Source organism: Kogia breviceps, chromosome 19, assembly GCF_026419965.1.
Source record: "Kogia breviceps isolate mKogBre1 chromosome 19, mKogBre1 haplotype 1, whole genome shotgun sequence".
NCBI lineage: Eukaryota > Metazoa > Chordata > Mammalia > Artiodactyla > Physeteridae > Kogia > Kogia breviceps.
The window spans coordinates 24,910,995-24,937,626 of NC_081328.1; the positions used below are offsets into that span (position 1 = coordinate 24,910,995).

Below are 26,632 nucleotides of genomic sequence, written 5' to 3' on the forward strand. Positions count from 1 at the left end.
TGCCCCTTACTGGTTGTGACCCCTTGAACAGGGTTTCTACCTCTCCAGGCTTCAGGGTCACCATCTGTAGAGGGAAAATCTAGAGAAGATGCAGACCGTGCCTGGCCCAGTGCTGGCTTCTCAGCTTGTGGTGTCTGGTGTCCTGCTTGGAGAGGCCACCTGAGCTGCCACGTGCAGCGGAGAAGCAGTGCGGAGGGCTCCCTTGGGGCAGCTGAGGATGCTTGCTGAGGGGCCCACCCTCGTGGGGAAACCACCCGGCCCAGGGGACACACTTGTGGGCAAGTCCCCCCACTCACCCACCTCCACCTGAACTTCTGCTTCTGTACCTGCTGTTCTCTTCCGCCTCCCCCGCAATCAGAAAGGTGCACGGACCCCAGCGACCATCCAAACCCCTCATTTCCAGAAGACAAAAGAGAGGCCCCGAGATGCTGGGTGACCTGCCTATGGCCATGGACAGCCAGGACAAGAGCCTAGGGCTTCTGCTGCTGGTTGAGGAGCTGTGCCCCATAGAGCATGGCTCTCAGTGTCCCACATGCCTCCTGACCTCCCCCGACACACCCTTCCCCGCCCGAAGCTCAGTCTGAGGCACAGGTGGGACTGGCCCCTCGCACACCGCGCCCTGCCCTCCACCGCCTTCAGAGCGCCTTCCCCCCAGGGCCATGTCCCGCTTGCCTTGCCGCCTTGCAGCTCAGGCCTCCGGGTTTAGCAGGATGACGAACCAGGAGTGGAAGCCCGGCTCCCTAGCGGCCCCTCCCAAGACACAGAACCAAGAGGGCAGAACTCTGCTCCTAGCATCTTTTCTACACACTCCAGCTGTCCTTAGAACACAGACACCCCCGAGCCTCCCAAGGCATTCTTGCTGTACTCCAGGCCTGGGGAAGGCTGGCTTCCCCGCTTCTAGGGAAAAGCAAGCCCCATAAGACATCACTTCCTTCACGCCCCTCCCCCATCCCTGCAGGACCATGGCCCCCGCTGCCCCACAGGTGAGAGTCCCAGACCTCCCGGTTACATGGGAGCTAGAGCAGCCTGGGCGCGTGAGCGGGTATCACCGGGCGCTCTGCCTTGAGTCTCTGACGCCCACATGGAGGGAAGGGAGAAGCACACCAACCCCCCGCCACCATCACTCAGGACACAAAGCAGACCCAAACCCAAGAGCACACCCAACACACGTCAGAAGGGCGCTGGAGCCGGAGGAGGGGAGGAAGGAAGGTGAGGTCTAGGCAGCGAGGCACGTGAATGCTGGGGAGGCACAGGGTGACAGAAAACCCTGGGCCCCAAGTTCAGTCCCCTCCCCAAGGAGAGAGAACCTGGAAGAGGTTTCCGAAAAGGGAAGGCAAAGCAGAGGGAGGGCTCCTGTCTTGGTTCTTTCCCTTCCCCCTACAAGCCACTCTCAACGACCGGGGACCAGTGAAATACTTCAGTTAATCAGAAACTGGGCTGCATCCTGACCTGGATACAAGGTCAAGTGGATCTGAAACTTAGCACCTGTAGGTCACTTTGTGAATGGATGTGTGCATGAGTTGGTTCTCCTTAGGGGTCCCCCTCCCCCCAATGCAGCCCACCTCCCATGTCCCCAAAGCCCTGGGAGACAAAGCCACTCACCTGGGAACTGATAGCCATAGCTAGGAGCAAATCCAGGGTAGCCGCGGCCATAGGTTGCCACAAAGTTGGGGTAGCCTTGAACACAGACAGAAAGACCATGTCGGTTAGTGCAGCTGCTTCAGGTTGGGGGAGTCCGAGGGAGGGCAGGAGTGAGACACAGTCTGAGTTATTTTCCTCCACAAAATCACTTGTCTCCCGTGGGGTTCTTTACCCAGGGCCTGGGTCACCCCTCGCCCGTGGCTGGGGCACTGCCGTCAGCCTGCTGGTGATTAGCCCATATTTGGGCCGAGAGACCCCCCCAAAGCCCACGCACTTTCTTGAACCTGCAGAGTAAATGCCACAGGTTAGCCCCAGACCCTCGGCCCGCGCCAGGCGCTGACATTTGCAGAGCTTACCCCCGTGTGTACTTTACCTTAAGGCTATTGACAGTAGGAGATTAAAGTCCTTCGTCAGCACCATGGACAGAGCATAAGGGACGCGGGGTGGGGTCACAGGCTAGGGGCAAAACTCGGGGCTGACTCTGTGCCTCTGGAAAAACACTGGGCCCAGTGAGCCATGGCCCGGGGGACGCAGGGACCAAGCCACGTCCAAGCAGGGACACTCCACCGTATCTTCCCAAGGCCCTGGGAGAACAGGGAGGGCCTGGCTGTACTAAATGTGCACCACCAGCGTGAACCCAAAGCCTCGACAGGCATTTCCCAGCAAGCGTGCTCCTTCCAGGCGCCCGTCTCAGCAGATTACGTGGGGGAGCTGGCTCACCGAGGGGTGTCTGTGGAAACCGCTGCTGGACTGGGCATGGGGTGCAGAGGAAAGTACCGGCAAGTTCTGGCGTCCCTGTGGTCGTCTCCCATCAGTTACCACTTACCAACTCCCCATGAGATGTCACCGCAGCTCCCTACCCTTCGTGGTCCTCACTCAGACCCTCACTGCTCACGTCCCGACTTCTTGAGTTCGGCTACAAAGAAGGCTGGGGTAGCCTTCTTGGACGGAAATGCCACTGGCCATAGCAGACCCATGGCTGCCCCGTTCCCAGCCCGCCAGGCTCCCTTCGCTTCCCTCGGCTCAATATAGAAGAAATTCAGTCCATTCGCGCTCTTCAAATACCACCCTGGCCAGCCTGCCACTTACTTTACCACCATCCCCACTGCCAGTCTGACTTCTGCTTTGACCTCTGAACGGGATGCCTGTGGCTATTTTCGGCTGCCCAGCACCTGAACCCCCTTCTCTGTGTTTGAGTCTGGGAGACAGGCCTGCCTCCCATCATGGAAGCAGAAAGGCCTCCCTCCTGCTCTTGCTGAGTCTGGCAGCTGGGAAGCAGACTGTGAACCTGGGCTGGGCCAGTGCAAGTCTTCTGCAGGTGCCAGCGGGGCAGAGGAAGGCGGACGGTTCAGAATCTATTCTGGTGTCAGCAGCAGAGCCCAGGGTCCATTGGTGGCAACAGGGGCCCCCTAACCGGGTCCTTCCTGGGCTGTCCCTTGGTGGGGCTGTGGCTGACTGCCCAGCTCCCCAGTTCCTGCCTGTTTCCCAGCCTTCCTGGCACTTCTGTCCATTGCCCAAGCCCCTTCCAATAATGTCTTTTACTGTTTACAGCAGCCAGTTATTTCTGTTGCTTTGTCACCAAAATGCTAGTAGAAAGCGTTTTGATGGGCAGGTTTAGGACAGTCTCCACGCCCTCCAACCATAAGGCCGATAAGTGGCGGCTTTCCACATGTATCCTTGTGGCTCCATACAGCAACTTAAACACCCTAAACCCAGGCTCTGGAGTCTCATCATCCACTTCCATGGTGGATTCTCACATGTCACAAGCATTTTCTGCCCCCGCAGGTGATGGCTGAGGACCAGGATCATTCACTAAATTCCAGCTTGGGTGCAGCGTCACGAGTTAAGAGTTTGCGGGTCTTTTATGCTGAAGGGGGCCCAGAAGTGGGACCCACCCTCTTTCACTTTCCTCTGCTTGTTGGTGTCACAGCTTTTACCTTGACCAGAAGACCTGTCATCAGACCTAAGACAGAAGTTTGCTGGACTAGACATCAGGAGATGGGTTCCAGCCCTGCCTCTGGCCCAAGGCCATGCCATTGGGGTTCTTCCCTTCCTTCTGGGAGCTTGAGTCTTGCCATCTGTAGAAAGCTTTGCAGGTCCCCTGAAGTGCTGATGGGCCCCAATTCTCAACAGAGACCAGCTGTGGCTCCTTTCCCTCGCTTGGGCCAGAGCCTTTCCAAATTTGCAGTCACAGCTCACTGGCCAATTGATCTGTTTACACCCCACAGGGGTCTTGCGGCTTGCTCTTTCCGCATGAGTTTATTTCCCAGCACTTGGTGCCTTGCTGACAGAGGGTTGCCCAGACCCACCGAGATGACCTGGCAGCTTTGTCCTGACTGCAGAGGAACAGACCCCAGTGAGTCGCTGAGCTCTGGCACCCAATGGGGAAAGAGAGAAAGAGGGACAAAGAATAGAGACGGGGACTGGGGTGCCTTAAGTGGACACACACAAACTGGCTCCTTCCTTGGTATTTATTTCATGGCTGGCCAGCCCAATTCTCCTCCAAATTAATCACCTGCTATGAAATGAGATCTTTCAGCAATAGACTTCTTACCATTATTTCAACAATATTGATTAATGAATTATATGCAAACAGCCAAATCACTGCTGCCCAAGGGCTTTCCTAGTGAAAAATGACTCCTCTGCCTCTAACTTCAGTGCTGGGGGTCTTAAATATTTTAGTGTTAACGTGACAGCAAAAACCTACGCCTGTGTGTCCCCTTCGAGACTTCCTCAGGGTGGGTGGGGTGGAGGGTGGTGGAACGCCCAGTCCCTCCCTGATTCGAGTCACCAGTATGATTCCATTGTATCTGCCTACTTCCTGGCACACTCGCAAGTCTTCACCAGGAATGAGAAAAAGCACGGTCAAGTTCACCCCAGTTTGGGGCCTCACCCCAATCTTCCCGGGCATTGTCAAAATTGTCTCCTGTACAGCAAAGATGAGAATTTGGCAACTGCCCGAGTGGGGGATCTTATCTCCACCTCCCATCGCCGAACATCCTCTGGGTTGGGCAGATGAAATCATAAATTTATAATACAACATTACTTCAATTTTCCTCTTCATTTACTGCCGTGCAGCCCAGCTCTGCTCCAGCGGTTCAGACTGCCAGCCACATGGGGGAAATTGGCTGGCTGCATATCAATAGCCCATTACAGCAGACCCATGCGGACGCTCCATCAAGCCACATTGACGCTGAGATGACCCAGCCACCGCTTCCATTAGCAGCTGGGCCCCTCCCTCACTGGCCACTGCACAATTTATTTGCTCCAGTACTCTGGATGCCTGATCAAGCCCACAGTAATTATCTCTTGTCAAAAAGGAAAAAACCGAGCCTTCTGCCTGGATGATCACCTTTCTTGCAGACAGGCTTTCCATTGTGGGAAAAAAAAAAAAAATCAGAAATCAACAAGAGAATTTGTATTTGCCAGCTGGCTCATTTGGGGCACCCCCCTTTTGGGATGCTGGCAGAATTCTCAGCGTGGTGGTTCTAGATCTTTGTTCCAACCCTAGAAGATGTTTGCACATGACTCATCCTTTTCCAGGCTCTGTTACTCAGCTACTCAGAGTCAGAGAAAACTGCTCCCACCAGGCCCCCAACTGGAAAGAGACAAGAGACAGGGCTGTTTATCCAGGGAGCTGCCAGCGTGTGACACATCTGCTGCGTGGCGTGCAGAGCGTTGTCTGGGGCACCACGGTGGCTCCATGAGGTCTGCATACAGAGGCGACACCAAGTGCCAAGGGCCCTTTCCAGGCCATAGTCTACAAGGACGCTGGGCCCCCAGAATCATCTGGAGTTGCAGGGGTTCCTCCAGACCTGTGCTGTCCCATTGAAGTTTAATTTAATTTCAATTATATAAAAAGAAAACCTCAGTTCTTCAGCCCCATCTTTTTTTTTTTTTTTTGGTAGGCGGGCCTCTCACTGTTGTGGCCTCTCCCGTTGCGGAGCACAGGCTCCGGACGCGCAGGCTCAGCGGCCATGGCTCACGGGCCCAGCCGCTCCGCGGCATGTGGGATCTTCCCGGACCGGGGCACGAACCCGCGTCCCCTGCATCGGCAGGCGGACTCTCAACCACTGCGCCACCAGGGAAGCCCTTCAGCCCCATCTTAAATGCTCAATAGCCACACGTAGCTAGCGGCCACCATCGTGGGTGGTGCAGATATGGGACCTTTCTACCATCGCAGAAAGTTCTAGTGCATATTGTGCTGCTCTAGATGGAAAACGAAAAGCTGAATTTTGAGTTTCCTCTGTTTACTAGAAAACAGCTGAACAAATGGAGAGCTCCTTGGGGAGGACCTCAACAGATATTGTGGGGAAAGACGAATGTCAGTTGAAATTACAAATGAGTCTAGGCAAGTGGCTATATGTTCCAGCCAATCTCCTTCTGATCAGTGAATGCCAGCAGATTAGAGCTCCTCATCCCTTCCAGACCAAAAAAAATATTATTTTTGCTTTCATTTCCGAGGGGCTTAATGTTGGGGAAGGCCGGGTCAGGCTTTCACAGCGCTGCTAAGAATGCCTCTGGCTTTCTTCAGCTGGTCAGCAATGTCTCTCCACTTCCGGGCCCGCAGGGTGAAGCTTTTCTTCAAAGCCTCAGCAATGAGGTATTTCTCTATCACTGCTACCAAACATGTTAAACAGTGTGTGCCCAGCGAGGTCAAGATAGTTAGAGGCAGTAGGATTACACGGCTGAGAAGGCCAAGAGGAATCAGATAGATCAACGATAATCATGTTTGCTTTTATTAAGTTCACTTTCATTAAGAAAAACCAAACAGATTCTAGTGCACTGGGTGGGCGAGGCAGCGAACAAAGTCTGAGAGCTGCAACAATACCTTTCCTAAGGGTCTTAGTTGATTTCGGTTTTGTCTAGCTCAAAGGCAGGGAGACTGACCTAAGGATGACTCCTCCTCTTCTCTCGTACACATTCTTAAAGGAATTCCCATTGGGCTGATTATTCCACGATTCGGGCAAAGGCTATGAAAGCTAAAACCAAAACAGCTGTAGGTTTCCTCCCAAGAACGTCTGCTGCCACAGCAAGAGAGATCAAGAAAGAATAACTGCAACTGTACGCTCATCAGCCTCCCTTTGATGAGACCTCCCGAAGTATGGAGAAAATCTTAAAGGGTATTTAAAAATTAGTTCCACAGTTTCCAAGTCATTTATAGACCAGTGTGTCTGCTGTCTCATTAGGATGTCTACTCCCTGATATCAGACTTCTTTCTCTGGTGCCTCCTCAGCATCTAGAACAATGCCTCGCACTTAGGAGGTACTCGATAAATATTTGTTGAATGAATGGATTTAAAAGCTTTAATGGTTTACAGTCTCACTTCTAAAACTCCCTAACAGTGTTGCGTATTTTTCTGCTCTTTGGACAATAAAAGTTTAAATCACTGAAACCTCATCTCATTAACAAACTTAAAAAAAAGTGTTTCTGTGTGAGCCAAGGTCACTAGCCAAACTGCTGGTGGTGGCAATGGTGGTGATTCTAGGACTGATATGCAGGCCTAGTGCACCACAGAGATGGTGACCCAGGTGACTGATGGAGTCAGGTCAGGCCATCTTGCCAAAGGATTACACTTCATTGGTGACATCACTTTAAGGGAAGAAGCAAGGGCTTCAGTTACAGCACAGCAGATGGCACTCTCCTCGACCAAGAGTCCAGAGGCCCAGCGTGCCAAACTATGCCAGTGGCTGAAAGAGAGGGAAACCCTGGGAGTTTCTGGTGAGCGCGTCAGAGGAAGCTCGGTGAAGACCCCAGCCTGGCCGGGGAGGCAACAGGCCAACCAGATCGTGAGATTGTGAGTTGGTTCCCTGGGTGGTGGTCTGATTGCCCCTTCTGCCTGGACCTCAGGCTGAGCTGGTTCCCAACTGGGGACACGTTTGGGGACTTCTCAGGAGGCCCCATCTCAGCAGGCATCTAGATGGCCTCAACATAGTAGCTGGGGAACTCAGGAGGGCTGGGAGCTGATGAGGTCTGGAGTCCAGTGCACGGATCTTGTTGGGAGGTCGAAATTCAAAGATAATACAACTCCCTTGGCTGGGGGTCCGAGGAGGAGGCTGCAGGTGCCATGGCACAAGTCACACACAGATGCAGGTCTAGCTATGTTCTCGGTCACCGGCAGGAAGGGATGCCAAGCGGCAGGGTGTTGGATACCTACTTGGGTGGTAATCTGCCCGGGGCTCCCCAGTACCTTACTAATAACAGCTCCCAGTCTGAGTATATATTACTGAATTTTGTTGATTAGAAGACACAATTTTTTTTCCCCCCACATCTTAACATCCTGAAAGTGGGATCCATCTCACAATGTGGTTTAGTTAACAGTATATATTTTTTCTTTCTGGATGGTACACAAGGTGCATTCCACCACCCATGGCAGCTTGAACTTGACAAAATACAGCACTGGTTGGGCATGATACGGCTTCATTTATCCTCAACAACCCCATGAAGTGAGGGTTCCCGTATCCCTATGGATGGGGTAACCGAAGGACAGAGAAGACTGTCCCTCTGAACTCACACAGCCGACCAGACAAGAAGTCCAGATCTCCTTATTCTGAAGTCCTGAGCCCTTTCCTGTGGTCCACACAGCCCGCCTTGGTGGAAGCCAGACCCACACCATCAATTCCACCCAAGAGCTCTCTGCTTGCTTGGGGTTGGAGGAGAGCCTCGGTGACCTGAGGGGGCCTGCCTGGGGCATAGGGGTTTCTCCTGGTGGCAGCCTCAACCAGAGCTACGTGGGCAAAAGGCCAAACCCTTAAGTAGCAAGGGTATGGGGGATGGGTATGAACTGGGGGATGGGTATGAACTGGGGGGAGTCTATGACTCAGGAACTAGACTCAAGAACTATAGACTCAAGAACTATAGACTCAACCACAATGACATTTTAAACCAGCTATTACTACCTCTTTACTGCAGCTCAGGGAAGTCATAACCTGAAACATGAGAGAACAAAGTCGGGGAAGATGAGTGAGCACCTGGCATCCATCACATTTCCATCCCTCAGAGAGCAGGAACCAATCAGATGGCATCTGGAGAAGCACAGGGACCATGTGGGTCTGCCCACCACCAACTGTGGTCCAAGCCACTCGGCCCACCACCTCTCCTCACATACACACTGCCTGGACCTGCCCAGCAGCAGCCTTGATGGCCCTCGGGGCTCCACACTAGGACCCTCACATTCCAAGCTATTTCTTCTGCCTGCATGGCCCTTGGCTTGCTCATCCTTCTCATCCTAGCTGAGATGTCACCTCCACAGGGAGGTGTTCCCTGATTCCTCCAACTAGTTTCCATTCCTCATTATGTGCCCGTAAAGCACCTCACAACTCTATTATGAGTAATAACGTATCCGTGTGATGAGCTGTTAAATGTCACCTCTCTCACTAGACCACAAGCTCCATGAGGGCAGGGACCACATCTGCCTTGTTAGGCACAGTCTCCCAGTGCTGGCCCTGGGCCAGGAACGCAGTAGGTGCTCAAGGACTATTTGCTGTTGAATGCCTCCTGTGGTCAACAAGGCACCTGCCTGGGCTCCCATTATGAAACCATTGGTCTGTGGAGCCCCGAGCCCTTGCTTGGCATCTGGGGAGAATACAGCTGCCGCACCTTTGCTCTTTGGCAACTGACAGGAGTGAGCTGGCTCTGCTCCACACCTCTGCTTCCCCAGGAAGAGAACCTCCCCCAGGCAAGCAGAGAAACCCATAGGGTAGGTGATAACTCACATAAAGGGTATCAAGTGAGAGGCAGAAGGGTGGGGGCACTTCCTGAAGATGTGGATCCTAAAAAGCTCCCCATATGGTGCCCTAGGGACTTTATACTCATCATTTAAAATTCAAGACTCTGAAAGCCAGCAGGCAGTAATGGGCTCAACTCTTTTAAGATTTTATTTTAAAATTTGGAAATATTAATCCATTTGGGGTTTCTTTTGGTATATAACATAAGGTAAAGGCCACATACAAATTATTTTTAGAGCAAGAGCTACAAGTGTCTTATAGTCAACCAGGAAATAATTCTCATTGCTTTTTAAAATTAATTTCTTTATAATAATTAAACTCATACATAGAAACACATTTAGTTTAGGCTCCTTAACTTTTTCTATCAACAGGTGCTTTCCTATATGCCACACTATTTTAATTACTGTAGTTTGGGACTATGTTCTGATATTTGGTCAAACTCTCTTCTCTCTCATTTCTCTTTTTAAAAATTTCTTATTTATTCTCATGTGGTTCTTTTTCCAGATAAGTGTTAGAATCATTTGGCCAATTTTTAAAGAATTACAATAGGAATTTTCCTTGAAACTCTGTTAAAGCTAAAACATTAGCTTTAACAACTTAGCCATTTTGAGAATTCTCATGGCATCCTTTTCCATTTTTTAAAGTTCCTCAAAATAACTTTACCTTCCTTGTTACTTCCTCAGACAAATAGATACAATCCTTTTAAAGATCTAAATTCCAAAGCCAAGAAAAGTTTTATAAATTTAAAACTGAGCCAAGAATGATTTAAACAGCAGCAAATCTGGAAATACATAAAGAGCTTATCAAACAATATAGAAGAAGGACTCTTAGTCAAACCAAATGAAACCCATTAAAACTAGACAGACCATGTGCCTGAATGGAATTTTACCATTAACTACCATTTATCCCATTTAATTAGTATTTTCCCCACACACAATAACGTGCACTAAAATACCGTTCTCTCGCCTTGAAATTTCTAATTATTGTTGCGACCCACACCATTATGCTTCTCCACTGCTTTCTCCATCTTTCATGCCATTTAAGCGGCAAGATTTTCAATTATCTATGCAGGACGGACAGAGATACCTTTAAGGAAGGGGCATAATATGCAACTCAATTTCTCTAAAAGCCAGGAGAGATCATTTTTCATCAGAACAAACATACTTTGTCTTTCATCATTTTTTTTTTTTTTTTGGCAAATAAAGAAAAAACAGGTTATTTAAGACACCCATTTAAACACAAATTTTGATATCCCAAGAGAAAAGTGTTAATCACTTAAATAGACAGGATTGTCGCCCACCATTACCACATCCCCTCCTCTCCCAAGTTTTAGAAAATGTAGCCTCGGCCCACATAAGTTAAGCCAGCCAGGAGTCCATAGGTCTTTAAGAACTCCCAGTCAGCAGAGAGCGCTGAGGCAAAGAGAGTAAACATTTCCTCCTTTTAAAAAGGGGAGTGGAAAGGGAAAAAAATAGTATCAAATACCTTCTATGGGCCAGGCATGGGACAAGATGCCTATCTATCTATCTATCTATCTATCTATCTATCTATCTATCTATCTATCTCTGCTAATTTAATGGTCACAACTGTCCTGTAAGAGGGATTATCACCCTCATATACAAATGGGGAAGCTGAGCCTCAGACAGGTAAAGCAGTTTGCCCAACTGGAAGGTGACCCAGTCCCCAGGGTCCGGCCCAGACTCACCCAGCATCCCCATGCCAAGCATGAAAGCATCCATGGTATAAGGCAGTCCCCGGGCCCGGCCTCTTGTCCCAGGTGGGAACATGACTTCCTTCGGCTGAGCCTTCTTACATTCTACCTGTTAAACAGAAAGGCGAACAAATGAGATGCAAATGAATTCCATGTAAATGTCAAATGCAGAACTGATCTGGTTACCAGCTAAGTTATTTTTAGCCTTGCTCCTTACTCACTGTAAAAACAGTCGTGCCGAGTAAATGGCCTGCAAAATAAATATTGAAGAAAACACACCACTTGTGCAAATCCTGCAAAAACCTACAAGGATGAGAGTGGGTTTGGAGGGGCAGCAAGGACATCAGCTGAAGATGCACAGGTGTGGGCTGGAGCTCAAATTGAAACCTGCACAGAAGGTGTGAGAAGGCGGGCGATGGCTGTTGGATGCGTCTGTGAATAACAACAACAGCGATAGTAATAATCCGTCATCATCGTTCAGCCCTTTACACGTTTGCACATTCCTCTCAGGCTCCATCAGGTCAGTGACTCTTCATAGCAGGCCACTTGATCCTGTCTCATTAAATAGACAGGCCAGTTAGTCTTAGCTCCATTTCACAGATGAGAAAACTAAGCATCAGAAGGCTTGTGTAACAAGCTCTAAGCCATATCCCAGCAGGTGCAGGCCCAGAAGCTGGATTTTTAAAATTTCTAGGTCAGCGATGCCACCATCTCCATAAAACCTGCCCCAGCACACTCTCGAGGGAAGTAATGAGATTAAACACAGATTACCGGTCTCTCACTTTGCAGCTATGTCTTCAAGTGATTGCGAATCTTTCCTTTCTGTTTCCCCCTCTGCCTCCAAAATTTCCTAATCCTATTCTGCTCACCTCCAGAAGTCATTTACTTAACAACCTGAATGACAGGTAATACAAACCCTAAGAGGTAAGTAAAACTGCTGCCTGTTGAAGTTCCTACACTGTTATTACCAGTGTTCCTTAGGCCCTTGACCAGCGCTTACTTGCTTTTAGTTTACAGATAGACTTAACAAGCCTTGTTAGCCAGTAATCAATCCCATCGCTGATGAAGATGGGATGTCGTAGAGCAAGGCAGGAGTGCTTAAAGCTGCCGGAACTAACAGCATGGCAGCCTGATAGTGATGGGGAAAAGACAAGAATCAGGTACCTTATTTGAAAAAGCAGTCTGGGGCCATATAGTATAGGAGCCAAAACTTCACATAGTTCAACAGCTGCTGAGGGTCGCTATCACACATTAAATTACTATTTGCTCAAGGCATGTCTGAGAGATGAAGAAAAAGTTAACTTGCGTGCAATGTACTTTGTTTTAAAAAGGACCTACACAGATTATCCATTATGGAGATATTCTCATTCCAAATACTTCAACTAAAAAATATTTTAGTGCTTAAGGCTGGGGGGAAGCTTTAATTACCTAAAATATTAACTCCTCTTTCTTCAAAGACGCCGGATCATAAGTATTTATTGTTGCTCTTTAAAGAATGACAACCACGCATGCTTTAAAAAAATGGGCAAAATGGTTCGACATTCATGACTGATATGTTTAATACAAAGAGTTTTTATAGAGGAAAAAGAAAGAGATGAGCATCTCCACAGAGAAATGGGTAAAGGAGTCAAACAGGCAATTCAAAAATGGCTAATAGGGCTTCCCTGGTGGCGCAGTGGTTGAGAATCCGCCTGCCGATGCAGGGGACGCGGGTTCGTGCCCCGGTCTGGGAAGATCCCACATGCCGCGGAGCGGCTGGGCCCGTGAGCCATGGCCGCTGAGCCTGTGCGTCCGGAGCCTGTGCTCCGCAACGGGAGAGGCCACAACAGTGAGAGGCCCACGTACCACCAAAAATAAATAAATTAATTAATTTTAAAAAAATGGCTAATAAAGAAGCATACATCCCCCCAAACGTGTCTTTTTGAAACAGCAAAAGCCATAAATGTATACACTTCCTGCAACCGAGAAATCCTACTTACAGGGATTTATCCTGCAGGGATGAGGCTATTCACTACAAGCATTAATTGTAATTTTTTTTTTTTTAAATAAAGGAAATGTCCTTAATGTCTAAGAACAGGGAGTTAGGCCGAGTTTGGTTCATCCAAGCTACGGAGAAGCAGGCTGATAACACCATACGCGGGTATTGGGAAACCCTCAGTCCCGGGCAAACCAGGACGGCTGGTCACCCTAAATGCAAGAGGTGGGGAAAAAAAATCAAATTACAGTGCCTTTGGAAAATCAACAAGTGTATATATCATATGGGGAAAAGTACTAAAAAAATTACGTCAAAGTTGTCTTAGTTTGTTCTTTTATTTCCATTGTGCATTCTATTGTTGTTGTTTATTCCTCCATTTTTTTTTTGCTTCGAGCATTCCTGTGGCAAGCGAGGTGGGGTGATTCACAAGAAATGAATTCATCAGAATTGGGTCTTTTCGATTTCTCTCAGAAGCCCAGAGCTGACATTGTGCTCCTGGACTCCAGATCCCATCCCTGGGACTCAGAAGCAGGCTGAGAAGCCTCATTTGCAAGAGGCTGCCTGAGCCTGGGGAGATGGGTGTGCTCTGCAGAGGCAGACAGATAATTACCTAACGCCAACACCGGGATCGGGAATAAAATGCAAACCAGCTTCCTAATAGCCCTATCGGTGACAATCTCCTGCATTGTCTTATGAAAACCTGCTGCCTGTTCCTAGGCAACCTGATCAACGAAAATTTCAGGTTTATACAATTTTCATTTAGGAAACATAAAGGTTAACTGACTGTAATGGGAGTATTTGAAACAAACCCACCTCCTCTTCCTCTCACAGAACAGGGCTGGCAGCTCTGTTGAATTCTGCTGTCTGGGCTGGTGATGTTTCGGGCGGCACCGGCTGCGCGGGTTCTGTCAACCCCTCTCCGTGTCGACGGTGAGTGCTCCCGGAGGCCAGGGGCTATGGCACACGCTCTCTCTGGGGGACCCCGCACGTCCCGGGCACTTGAGTGACAGCCAAAGGCAGCAGTCGCGCTAGGGTGCCTGGCCTGGCCTAGCTGGCACGGAAGGCTTCTCAAAAGATTTCTCAGGACCAGGAGGCCTGCCCCCAGCCCTCGCTACCTTTGATGATCTCATATGAAGAAAGCACACAAAAGGGGAAAGAGGCGTAGCTTTTCTCCCCCTGGATCCTGAGTCCTTGCAGTGGGCCTGGGGCTTGCTGAGCATGAAACTCTGTCCTTGGCTCACCAGACTGAGTTCTCAGGGCAGGGATCGGCATCTGCCTCTGCTTCCTGGTCCCTCAGTGAGGTTCCATGCAGAGCACGGATTGACCTACACGCTCCTTCAGGGGGACCCGGTCTACTTGACGCCATGATGCTGAGGAACGCGACGTGCCCAGCGAGCGCTGGGCAGAGGGGGTGCAGAGACACACAAGGCAGGGCCCCGTCCAAGGGCCGTCAGTCCATGAAAAGAACAGGTCCTGACTGCCTTGTTCTCCTAACATTAAGGCAAATATTCATCTGTCAACCTGTCCCTCGTCACTTGCAGGCCCGTCAGCCTCTGGCACCTCTTGAGCGAGCCTACAATTGAGTCACCCCCATCCCCGCTCTCCTCCCACTGGGCCCTGGGCAAACCAGAGAACTTGGCAGGAGCACCAGAGTTACAGTCAGAGCCAGAACTCGGGGAGCCAGTCCATCTCCGCAGCTCTACACGCTCAGTCATCCGGCCACACGCTGTCCCAGTTTTCTATTGCTGTGCGACAAACTCCCCCAAACTCGGTGGCTCTGAGCAATACTTTATCGTGCTTCCTGGTGGCTCTGAGCGCGGAGTGGGCCCAGCGGGGCTCTTGCGTGTGGTCGCTCATGTTGCTGTGGTCACATGATGGCTGGGGACGGAGCCAGAGGAAGCCTGCCTCGGAGGAGAGCCAAGGTGCCTTCTTCCCTCCCCCGGCGGGCATCGGATGCTGCTTTGGCTAAGCCTGTTCATCGCGGCTTCTCCGTGGCACTCGGTCTTCTCCCAGCATGGTGGCTGAGTCCCAAGAGGGAGTGTCTCAAGCATGAGCGTCCCAAGGGACCGAGGCGGAAGCCACCCAGCTTCTTAACTCAGCCTTGGGAGTCACACCGTTTCTTCCATCACCTTCTACCGGTTACACTGGGCTAGCCTGGATTTGGTGTAGGAGGGGGACACTCTCAAGGACATGAATGCTGGGAGGCCTAGGTCATAGGGGCCATCTCTGGAGACTATCGCATGAGATCAATAGAGAGCAGTGAGCAGACAGGACAGCGGGACCCTTGGTGACGGGCTTGCTGGGGGCTGCCTTCACCATGGGGCACAAGGCAGGGCACTGAGGCTCCCTTCCCAGGGCAGCCCCAGAGACACTTATCTGGCTCCCCAGGTAAACAGAAGCAAAATAGGAGTGGTTCTCCTGGTGGTCAGATCTGCTACTCCAGCTCTTTCAGCACCATCCCTTTTATGGTGAGACCCCCTCATTTATGGTTATATGCTCCCCACCACCCACACCCAAAGCGCTCACTCTCAGGCAGCCCTGGTGGGGGAGGAGTCTGAGGGAGAAACATCGCCAAGGCTTGGGTCTCAGGTGTCCTCAATCAACAGCTCAGACCTCACCTCTGCAGCTTCTCACCGCGGCTGCCATCAATACTGTTGCAAATGGCAGCTGGAGAAAGTCATCTGGGTGGAGGGACAGAAGATGCAGTGGGAGTTCCATTGGGATCTGTGCTGCTCGTAAGAAGCCCCAGAGGCCTCTTGTGACCAACTGCTCACACCAGGAAGATGAGGTCTCCATTTTCAAGCTTCACGGCTGGCAAAGCCCCAAAGTAACCCCACACCGGGGTCCAAATGCCAAGACGTGCCAAGCCCCCAAAGCGAGATGGATTTGCTTTAAAATTCCAATCTCCACATAGGCTGCTTTGCTTGGCAAACTGGCCTTGGAGGAGAGGGTGTGGCTTCCCTGTAGCCCACGCAGTGATGGGCTCGGAAGGATGGCCGGGCTGAACCCTCTTCAACGACAGAACTTCTAGGCTGGCGGCTGTCCCTCCAGAGGGTGAATCGGAGGCTACTGTGAGGGTGACGTGTGGTCTCTAGCCCTCTGTGCAGGCGGCTCGTTGGTGTGGGACGCCTCCACCCGTCTGGGTCCAAAGCAACTCAGTGAGGAGGTCTGTTTCTAACTTTATATTTAGAAAGAATTTCAAGAGGACAGACAGCACAAAGGTCACTGCACACCCCTTATCAGAGTCACCTGTTGTGAACGTTGTGTGGCTTCTGCTTTATCAATTGCACACTCTTCGTCTATAACCATGTACTTTTCCCTGAACCATCTGAGAGGGGGCTGCATACACTACGGTTTGCGTTTCCTGAACATAAAGACGTTTCCTTACGTGAGCACAGTACAGTTAGTTAGCAACCTCAGGACATTTAGCATCTATAAAATACTTGTATCTAATCTGCCTCTGTACTCCTATTTGGCCAGTTCACCCAATGATCCCTTTCATAGCAGTATGCCCACCTTGTAGAACAGGAAGCGGAGGCCCGCGGAGGTGCCTGTGGCCTCAGAACCAGTCTATGTCTGGTGGGGCTGGGTTTGAACCCAGGTCCGCCTGCTGTCACGGCCCAACCAAGGCAGTGGGCCCCGTGCCACCCCCTCTCTAGGGGGGCGATGCTTGGCATTGGCTTTGGAGAAGGCGCTGGGACTTCAGCGGGGACAGCTTCCCCGCAGCTACTCTGAGTGGCCGCTCTTGCCCAGCTGGCCCGCAGCCCTTGCTCAGGCAAGCTCCCTGCCGGGCACCTTTTGGAAGAGGCTGGCAGTCTGAGAAGGATGCCACGGTCTGGGAAGTGAAAAGGCTTTTGTTCTTCCTTGGTCTCTACACAAACGGCCCTGGTCAGCACGTGCCCCAGGGCCAGGAGGGAAGCCTGGTCCAGCCTCAGTCTGGGGAAACACAAGCCCCGCAGCCGTGGCCTTGATTTACCATCCAGAACAAGGAAGATCTGTGTGGCCTGAAGAAGCCAGCGTTTGAAGCTTCATTTCTTGCCCCAAACAGGTCATGTTAGAACCATTTACTCCTCTAGGGAGAAAGGGGCCTATTTCAAAGGATAAAATCGATCTCAAAGAGATCAACCTGGACCATGTGGCTGGCAGGAGAGGAGGGGACAGCTGTAGGTCAGGCCTCTCGGGGTGGGCGAGCGCTCGGGGGGCGGGGGATGGCTTGTGGCTTCTGCTGTGGGCACCATCCTTCTGGGGAGGCTGCCCGAAAGACACAGACACCTGACCACCGGCATCTCCTCTGCCTCAAGCTGCACCCCCTCCCCAGCCAGGTCACGGTGGGCTCCAGGCCAGCAATGCCTCTCTGAAGCCCCAAACTGACCATCTCCTGCAGCCCCCAGGCTCCGAGCGGAAGGGCGATGACACTCAGGTATAAAGATTCTGGGGCGCTGCCCCGAGCCAGCAGCTCCCCAGGCTCTCCCGTGAGGCAGGCGGGGTGAGCTGCACCCCGGAAACCACACACAGCCCCCCACTGTGGTGTCCCCCATCACAGCCTTTCTTCCTCCTGCCTGCTGCTCTCTCTTGCCCTCTTTGCCAATTACAAGCCTTTCTGGAGACTCCAGGAGGGTGGACCCTTCACGGGGCTCTTGCCCTCAAGGATCCTGCAGAGCAAGACAAAGGCTAGGCAAGCTCCCTGGGGAGGAACTGAGTCTACTGTCCCGCCCGATGCACGGTGCCCAGAGTCGGCCTCAAGAGCACGGCGGCTACAGAATGTGCTAGAGAACATGCAGCAGCTGCAAACGAAGATGAGGGCCCTTGTCCCACCATCACTCAGAGTTTCAGGACGGCAGCTGGGTGAACACCTGGCCTGAGACACCATCACGCCAGGGGCAGCAACCACACCCTGGAAATCCTGGCAGCCGCCCTGGGAAGACCCAGCCCTTGACTCCAGCGGGAAAGGGCATCCAGCCATCTGGCCATCCCTGCGCCTCACCAGTGCCAGCTCTTGTGCCCTCTGCCAACGCAGAGAGGACCCTCAGCCAGGCAAGACGGGCGAGTGAGTGGAAGGGAGGTCCGTGTCCCTTCCCCGCCTTCGTCCCTTCCCCAGACATCTCCATCAGACATTGTCCTTGCAGACAGGGAGCAGCGTGTGGCCAAGCACCAGAGGACCCACTTGTATGGATAAGTTGTCTTGTTCCAATGCAAAGGGGTCCTCACAGAAAGGGGAACCCCCCCCCCCGCCATGGAGTCTAAGGAAGAGGGGGTTACTGTGCAAATCGAAAGGGAAATGCCAGCCTGGGAAGTGAAGGAGGCCAGCAGAAACATCTACCTCCAAAGGACACACGCTTGCTCTAAGTGGCCCAGACCGATTCATGACAAGCACTGAGAGCCCCAGCGGCTATAGAATCTTGGCCGCCCTCTCTGGTTAGTTAGCAGAATCACTCTGGAGAAGAAGGAACATATTGTTTATTGAGCACTCCCCGTATTCAAGGCATAGTCACCACATCCTCGTGTGTGTGTATGTCTCTGTGTACACATATATTATACAATGTAGAACATATGTCATGACACATACATGTAATAAACATAAAGCACAGCGCGTGGCACACAGAAGTCCTCCAAGAATGCCCTGTGTTCTCAAGACCCTCACTAATCGACTCCCCGTTTCCTCCGTGAGTTGGCCCGACTCACCCCATGGTTAGAGTAGAAAAGGAAACTGAGGCTTCGAAGAAGGATTTGTCCAAGGTCACAAAGCCAGATAATGACGAAGCGAGGATTCAATCCTAGGTCCTCCAATTCAAAACCCCTGTCCCCACCTCTCGGCCTCTGGCCAGCCCTTCCCTACCTCCCTCTATCCACCTGTCGAGGTCCATTCGGAAGTTGTTCCTCCCACAAGGCCATCCCTGATCCGAGTTCCAGAATTAATTTCCCCACCACTTCCGGGACTAATGTCATCCAGTTTCCTCTGCTCAGTATTTGATTAAAATCAGTGAGGGCGAAGTGAAAACAGTCATAAACCAATACCATTAGCAGCTCCTATTCAGCAGGCAGGGCCGGGTGGAGACACAGATGAATTCAGGATGTCGCTCAGAGTCTGGGCAAGGAGTGGAGAGGGGCTGGTCCCTAACCCTGTCCGGAGACACATGCCCAGTGTCCACCGCAGCCTCCAAGGGGTGCCCAGATCCAAGGGGACCTTGTCCTGCAGCCTAGCCTAGAGGCTAAGGTCCCTGGTTTTGCCTCTGCTCCACTACCAGCTCTGAGCTGGGACCAGATTGCCTGACTTCTCTGTGCCTCAATTTTCTCATCTGTATAACAGAGTAACAGCAATGCCCACCCCACGGGGCTGCAGTGAGCTAAGAAATTAAACTAGCTAATCCTGCAAGTGCTCGCGCTGGATAAAATTAGCTGGGTCACACCTGACTGTCCTCCACATGGAGCCTAGGTGCGAGCCTTTCAAGGTGATAAAGCTAGTTCACATCTGCACTTAAAACGTAAATCCCAAAGCCTGGGGAGCAGGGCGGAAGGGAGAAAGTGGCCGCCACCGCCACCCCGCAGGCTCGGAGACCTGGCACGCGGCCACTAACCTTCTCCCTGACCTCCTCAACGTGCTGGCCGGATAGGCCCGTCTTCCTGCTTTCATCAGCAAGGTGTGCTGAGGGAGCTTCCCAGGCTGCACTATTTGGGGAAAAAGCTGATGGTGGCAGCAGCAGCTGTTTTTTGTTTTTTTTTTTTTAAATTTCTGGGAACCTGCAAGGGCATTTCAAAGTGAAAAGAAACCTCAGCCTCCAGCAGGTGCCCCAATTCTGCCACAAGCTGGGTGTTTATCCCAGTCTGTGGTGGGCTTTGCCAGAGACCCTGCCCAGGCCTAATTTCATTTCTCGATTCAAAAGAAAATAAAATAAAAGGGCAGGTTGGGCATCGGCTCACACGCCCCCAGGAAGTCGGGCAGGGCAAGTGAGTGCCGTCAGAGGAAGAACAGGCCCCAGAGAAGGGGAGCAGAGCAGCCTCTTCCAGGCGTCTCCAGGCCCCCCCTCCTGACCCTGTACCCCCTGGGAGGCAGGGGTAGCACACGTGGAAAAGCACAGAGGCCTTCGGCACCGAGATACTGAGAAGGATGCTCCGCTCTCCCCAGCCCCCCTGCAATGACCTCACCAGAGGACAGATGAAGGGCAAACGAGCCAGAGCTCGGGCAATGGGGAGGCCACCTCCCTGCAGGCCAAATTACTTCTGCCTAAAGAGCAACAGACATTTACCACCCAACCACCGCAGCCCTCCCGGCTGCCTCCCCCCACTTCCCTCCACACAGAGATCCTGCTGCTGGCACAACAGAGCTGGTACAAACAGCTGATACACAAACGGCACGTGTGGATGGGTGCGCACGCGTGCGCGATGGGGGGTGGGCGGGGAAGGACCTCTCCCTCTCCCATGTAAACACCACATTCATTTATTAAGTGCCTCTCTGGCGTTTCTTTCTTTTTTTTTTTTTTTGCCTTCATCCTGCTTGTTTAATGTTACATTTGACATTCTCACTTTATAGATGGCAACAGAAGCAGAATGGATGGCTAAAATTAGCTTAGGAGTGAGAATGAGGCTACAAATAGGATGGTGAACACTTAAGCCTAGTAAATTCCACCCACATCACCTCCCCCCCATGCTCCCCACTTTTGGGCTGGCGCCCAACTGAGCTCTCAGGCCTCAGGCTGAGGAGGGGCAGCCGGGGGGGAGGGGAAGCGTGCTGGGTCGCTGGGGCACCCTGCCGGGGGTCAGCACGCACCCCAGCCTGGGGCCTCCACGGACCACCTGACGCAGCACCACAGCCCCGAGTCCAAGAGGCCAACCCAGGATTCTGCTGCTCTCCCGTCCTCCTGCTCCCTCCCACCCAGAAGCCCCCGTTCTGGGGGTTAATCCCCCAACTGTGCCCCAGCTGAAGGTGGCAAGCCTGAGATCCCACCAGGCTTTGACCTTAGAAGTGGGGTTTTTGTAACCTCTCCAAAGGATGATTAAGCGGAAATGTCCGAGTCAGCTTCTCTGGGACCTAGAAAATCCCATCTGCAGGGGCCTCTTCTGCTCTGCTGTGCAGGCTGTGTGCCTTCGCCACTCCTGCGGGACCCCCGCGCCCCCCGGCCCCCTGGGCCAGAGCATCAAGAGTACCCACACTCACCCCCTCCTGCCCTGGAGACTCAGGTCCCAGACCTGCCCAGGTCTGCACACCTGCATTTTACTGACGTGTCATCTGTCCAGGACCGCCTTACCTTATGATTACATCTTTGTTCAATATAATGATTCTAAGAATAATGATAGTGATGATGACGATAATGATAATAAGAAAACTTATCACTCTGATAGAGCGTGCTACAGTCTGGTAAAACCCTTCACAAGTCCTAGTTCCAGCAGTCTCTATGGTAGGAGACACATTACCTGTCTTACAGAGAGGAGGGCCGAAGCATAGAAGCCAAGTAACTTGCCCAAGGTCACGAGGAGTAGCAATTAGTGGCTGCATTGTGGGGCATGCAGCGGTGAGGGGTTCGTGGCACCACTGTCGGGAAGGCCTCTTGGATTGACAGTACTCCATTCTGAACGTTCCTTCACTCCCCACCTGCTCAGTGCTTGGAGCCCTCTAAGAATGAAGGCGCTGCTACTTTCCGCAGGCTGCTACCCCAAACCCTCGCGTCTGTTTGCTGTCCCCGCGCCCCCCCCCACCCCCGTTCCCCTGCCAACTAGTAAAATGCTGACTCAATAGTAGTGAACCTCGGTGACCACTTGGCGGAGAGCCTTTCCTTGGGCCCATTGAGATGAGCAGACCGCCTGCTCTGAGCTGTATCAGTTTAGATCAGGAGTTGAAAACTACGGCCCACAGGCCAAATCCAGTAGCCACTCACTTTTGTAAATAAGGTTTTATTTCGACATAGCCATGCCCATCATTTACACACCATTCGTGGCTGCTTTTTGCCCTTTGATGGCAGAGTCGAGCAGTTGTGACAAAGACGTAGAGCCTTTGAGGCTTAATATATTTACTATCTGGCCCTTTATAAAAAATTGGCTGGTGCCTGGCTTAGGCAAAATGGAGGAAACGCAGTTACTAAGGAGGTTTTCGGGAAGGCCTGTTCCTTCAAGGCTACCAGATTATACACCCGGCAACAGAGCAGGCCAAGACCTCCCAGGGCCAGAAACTGAACCAGCACTTCCTGTAAGCTGCCAAAGGCAGTGGCCATCATCCATCCCATCTTTCGGAGGAGGAAACAGGTACAGACAGGTGGGGTACTTGCTGGGTCACAAGATAACCAGTGGTGGGTCTGGGATTCAGGCTTGGGCAAGTCCTGGGTGTTTCTAAATGACCCGGCAGGTCCCAACTTGGGGACAAGGACATGCGACGTCACTCAAGGATCCAGCCCATCACCCACTGGATGAGCCTCACACACCTGCAGTCAACACTCCGAGACCCAAACCAGAGGGGACGCCCCGACACTGAGAGCTTCCTTGGGAGGAGATCTGGTCTCTGAACACACAGGGAGTGTGCAGTGGAGCCAGGAGTCCCAGACTGGCCTGACGATCCCGGGCCAGGCCAGCTCAGCTGGCTCCTTACTCTACGGGCCTTAGGCCCCTCACTCCCGAGTTCTTTCCTTCTGACACTGGAAGGATGATTTATGACCCAACCCCCCACGTTATCTCATTAGCAGTGATCCTCGCCAGTGCATTCAGACTTCAATGTGCATACAAGTCACTGTGGATTTGTCAAAATACAGATTCTGATTCAGTACATCAGGGGTGGGGCCTGACACTCTGCATTCCTAACAAGCTTGCCAAGTGCTTAGCAATTTTCATAAATTGGATCACCTTAAAGGAACAAGGAAAAGGAGTTTTTAAAGGAATTCTGGAGTAATCCTTATATAAGGCAAGTAAAAACTCACCCTTATATTTACCAGTCAAATCAATCCAGATTTTTCAATGATCTGGTTTGTCTAAGGTGGCAGCAGGGTAGAGTGGGAAGGACCCAGGGCTGGAGCCAGAATGACACAGGTTCAAATCCCTGCTCTGCCCTTAGAGCCATGGACTGTGGAAGTCTCTGAGCTCTACTGTCCCCCTCTCTACGATGGGACAATGACCGCGTGCATGTAAGCTGCTGGCGCCGTGCCTGGTGACCGCCGATGTCCTGCTGTGGATCACCAGTGCCCCTGCCCGGCCCCTTTCTAAATGTACCCCGAGCTCTCACCCGGTGAGGCGGGCGTCGCCTCCGACTCCTTGGAGATGGGGGCTGAGCCAGGCCTCTGAGGAGCCTGGCAGGTCTCTGTCAATTCCCACCTGCCTCCCTGCAGCACCGGGAGGCCCTGGGAGGCTGTGCTGGTGACGAATCAGGCAAGTGTCCCCGCTGCTTCAATCAGGGCCTGCGGCGGGAGGGACGTGTCATTACCGCACCAGCGCCGGCTCGCTGAGTGTCCGGGGAGGAGCCCCCTCCGGACGGTCACCAGGCAGCCCCGCGTGCGCATGTGTGTGAGCCATGTTTGCGCTGCGCTCTGACTGTGCCAGGTCGGAGGACGGAGCTGAGTCTCATCGGTCAGGCCCTGAGCTCCGCTGCCCCCATGGCCCTTGCTCACCTGTCTCTGGGGGGTGGGGGAGATGCCTGTGGCCGACAGGAACCCCTTAGAAGCTCAGCCCTTCTTCCCAGCCGGGAATCCAGCCCCGAGCGAGCCTGTGTCCTTTGCCCTTCTCTTAGGAGAACTGGGAACCACCCAAGCCACAGCACGGCTGCCTGGGAGGGGTGGTCAGTGGCCTTGCAAGGCTGTAGCCAAGTGAGATGACCCTTCAGGTCTCTTTCAGCCTGGAGAACGGGAAACAGCCTACTGGGTACAAATGTGAGCTCTGGACCTTAGCTTTCTGGGCTTGAAATCTGCTGCTACCACTCGCTGGCCATGTGGCTCTGAGCAAGCCGCTTAACTTCTCTCTCTGCCTCACCCTGCTGATCTGTCAAATGGGGATGATAATTAGTACCTACATCAGATGTGGGTGATAGTCAAATGACATACGTAAAGCAAGCACTCAGCAAAGCATGGAGTTAGCTCTCAAAAATACTGGCTATTCGTGGGATCTCGTGCCGGAGCACCAGGTGGGGCTCTCTGCCCATCCGGCTGCCACCACCGCCACGGAGGCGGTCTCCTTAAGGCCAGGCCTCGACGCTGGCAGTGGGCGTGTGTCAGTTCCTGCCGTCCGGCTTCCCCGCTCCTCTGCAGCCAGAAGCATTCGTGCCCGCTGCTGGCTGTCCTGGACGTCAGGGAAGGACCCTCATTTTAACAAATGACCAGGAGATTCACCAACCAAATTAGATGGGAAATGGCTTTGGCAATGATAATGTGCCTCACTGTCACGTGGTCCCTCACCCAATCCTTTATTCGTTACACGATTACTTACATAGGGCCTACTGAGTGCCAGGCACACGAGGACTCGGTTAAGAACCAGAAAAGCTGGATTCGAGTCCTATCTCCGTGACTCATCAGTGAGACCTCTCCTCTCTGTGAATATGAGAAAATGGTAGCTCCAAGGACTCTGTGGGAACGGGGGGGCGGGGGGGGGCGGTCCCCGCAGTTCTCTGTTCCTGCCCAATTCACGGAGAGACTGTGGAGCTTCCGGGAGATCTGTCTTTACAGTTTCGAACCACAGTCCAGTTTACACAACACTCCTACGTACATTCTCACAACCGCCCCTGTTTCTGCTTGGCAGTCTCTGAGTTCTCAGTCTTTCCGATCTCTCATTTGAATTCTGTCCATAGCACAGTTTAAATGCATTTCCCTTTTGTTTGGGCCTCAGAAGTAGAAACCAGTTATCACAGAATCCAAAGCAATTCAGGGTTCGGGCTTCTCTACCGATGCGTTTCACATTCCACCCTTTGGAGGAGGAGAGCTTGCCGGAGAAGTCCTTTCATCGATGGTGATGTGGACCATGGCAAGAGCTAACGTTTATCAAGCCTGACCCTGTGCTGTTGCTGTGGTGTCTCCTCCAGGCGCCAGCCACCCCACGAGGTGGTCATCACAGGCCCTGTGACCAGCAGTGACGCGCTGCTGCTCTATCCCAGCACCTCTGAGGTCCCCTTTAGGGCTTGTACCTGGTGGGGGTGGGCTGGGCACCTGCAGTGACGCCTCTACGGGCTTCTGTGTTCCGGACCACTCCACCCCCAACCCATTCCTCTTGCCTACTTCCATTTCGGCTTCTTCTCTTAAAGAACAACTACCAGCCCCAGATTCGAAAGAAAACAGAAACCTCACCCTTGGCACACGGTTACCTGCACCTGCCATAGTCGGCCTCCACCTGAGTGGAAAAGAAGGTGACCAGTGTGAAAGACTGGGGACAATGGCTGCAAACCTCTGTGGCTTCAGGCCAGCCCACCGGTTACCTTTCTGGGGCTGAAACTCTTACCTCCTGACTGTCCCCCACGTCATCTGGGGATTCGCCTCCCCACTTCCAATCTCAAACAGTCGTCTGTACAGTTCACCTGGCAGCCAATACCTCAAGGCCTGTGCTCCTTCACTATCCGGGTGGCCCTGGGGCATATCCCCTGGGCCTCTGTTTCCCCACGGGAACAGTGGGGAGAAGAAAGCCCTTTCCCACTTTGTGTCTCAGGCTCGTCGCCAAGCCAGTCAACAGTGAAGGGCCGCACATATGCATTTGTGGCCGCACAGCGAGGCCTCTTGCCAGTCTACACCGGGCTTTCCCGATGAACCGTTACGTTAAGTCCTGCCAGGACAGGCATGGAGGCTGCCAGCGCCCTGGGCTGCCCCCTCCACTCCCCGCTGCCCAGGCAGCCCTCAGTGGAGTCCGTCAATAGCTGGCCTGGCTAGGAGAGACAAGGTCTCCGGGCACTGGAAGCAGGTTTCCTTTTAAGCCTCCTGTCTCTCTAGACCTGGGTTATTCCTACACACTTATCTCCTCTGTACCATTTTAATGCCTGAGCTGACACCTCCACACCACAGAATGCAAAGAAACAGTATTTTCATTTCAGATGCAGATGATGGCTAGGAACAATAGGAACAATATTATTTTAGTGCCCTGGGAAAAAATTAGCAAGTCAAATATTGAATCAGGCCTGTAGCACCACATGCTAAGCAGATTGCTTTGATCTTATCCATGCTAAAAGCTCTATTACTTAATTTAAAGTCAGCGAACACATATGGACCAATATACAACGTGTATCTGAATGCATGTTTCAGAAGCAAAGGAATGTTTTGACTAAAGGAAGAAAATATCAAAGTTACAGTTGCAAGTGAACACAAATTTGCCCTCCCTCTTCTCTTGGGGCTGGAGGTTCTGCTGGCCAACCAAAATGTTTTGGTTCTCAAGGACCTGCTTATGGCTCCAGAAACACCTGCTGAGCTCCCATTTTTTCTGGAACCAACAAGGGTTTCTCACCCACCTACTCAATTGGAAGAAGGGAGTTTTGAGACTTCAAGCCGGCATGCATGAACTGCACATGGTATGGCGCCCTCTGGTGGCCATTCCTCTGGGAGGCCTGCGCCGGCCCCCCTAAACTTCAATGATCCAACCCCCTCCCTGTTGAGGGTGCCCTGCCCGGAAAAGGGACTTTAAAGGGCCAAAAGGAGG

General features: G+C 52.3%; 1 protein-coding gene across 8 annotated transcripts in view; it reads right to left on the minus strand.

The window, feature by feature from the left end:
• MSI2 (musashi RNA binding protein 2) overlaps positions 1-26,632 on the minus strand; it is a 394,546-nt gene that overhangs the window by 49,972 nt on the left and 317,942 nt on the right. For all 8 annotated transcript variants that reach the window (XM_067021862.1, XM_067021865.1, XM_067021861.1 and 5 more), the window contains exons 9-10: positions 11,074-11,188; positions 1,603-1,677 (exon numbers count right to left, since the gene is read on the minus strand). In XM_067021862.1, the coding sequence (XP_066877963.1) occupies positions 1,603-1,677; positions 11,074-11,188 (190 nt within the window). The remainder of the gene's footprint in view (positions 1-1,602; positions 1,678-11,073; positions 11,189-26,632) is intronic.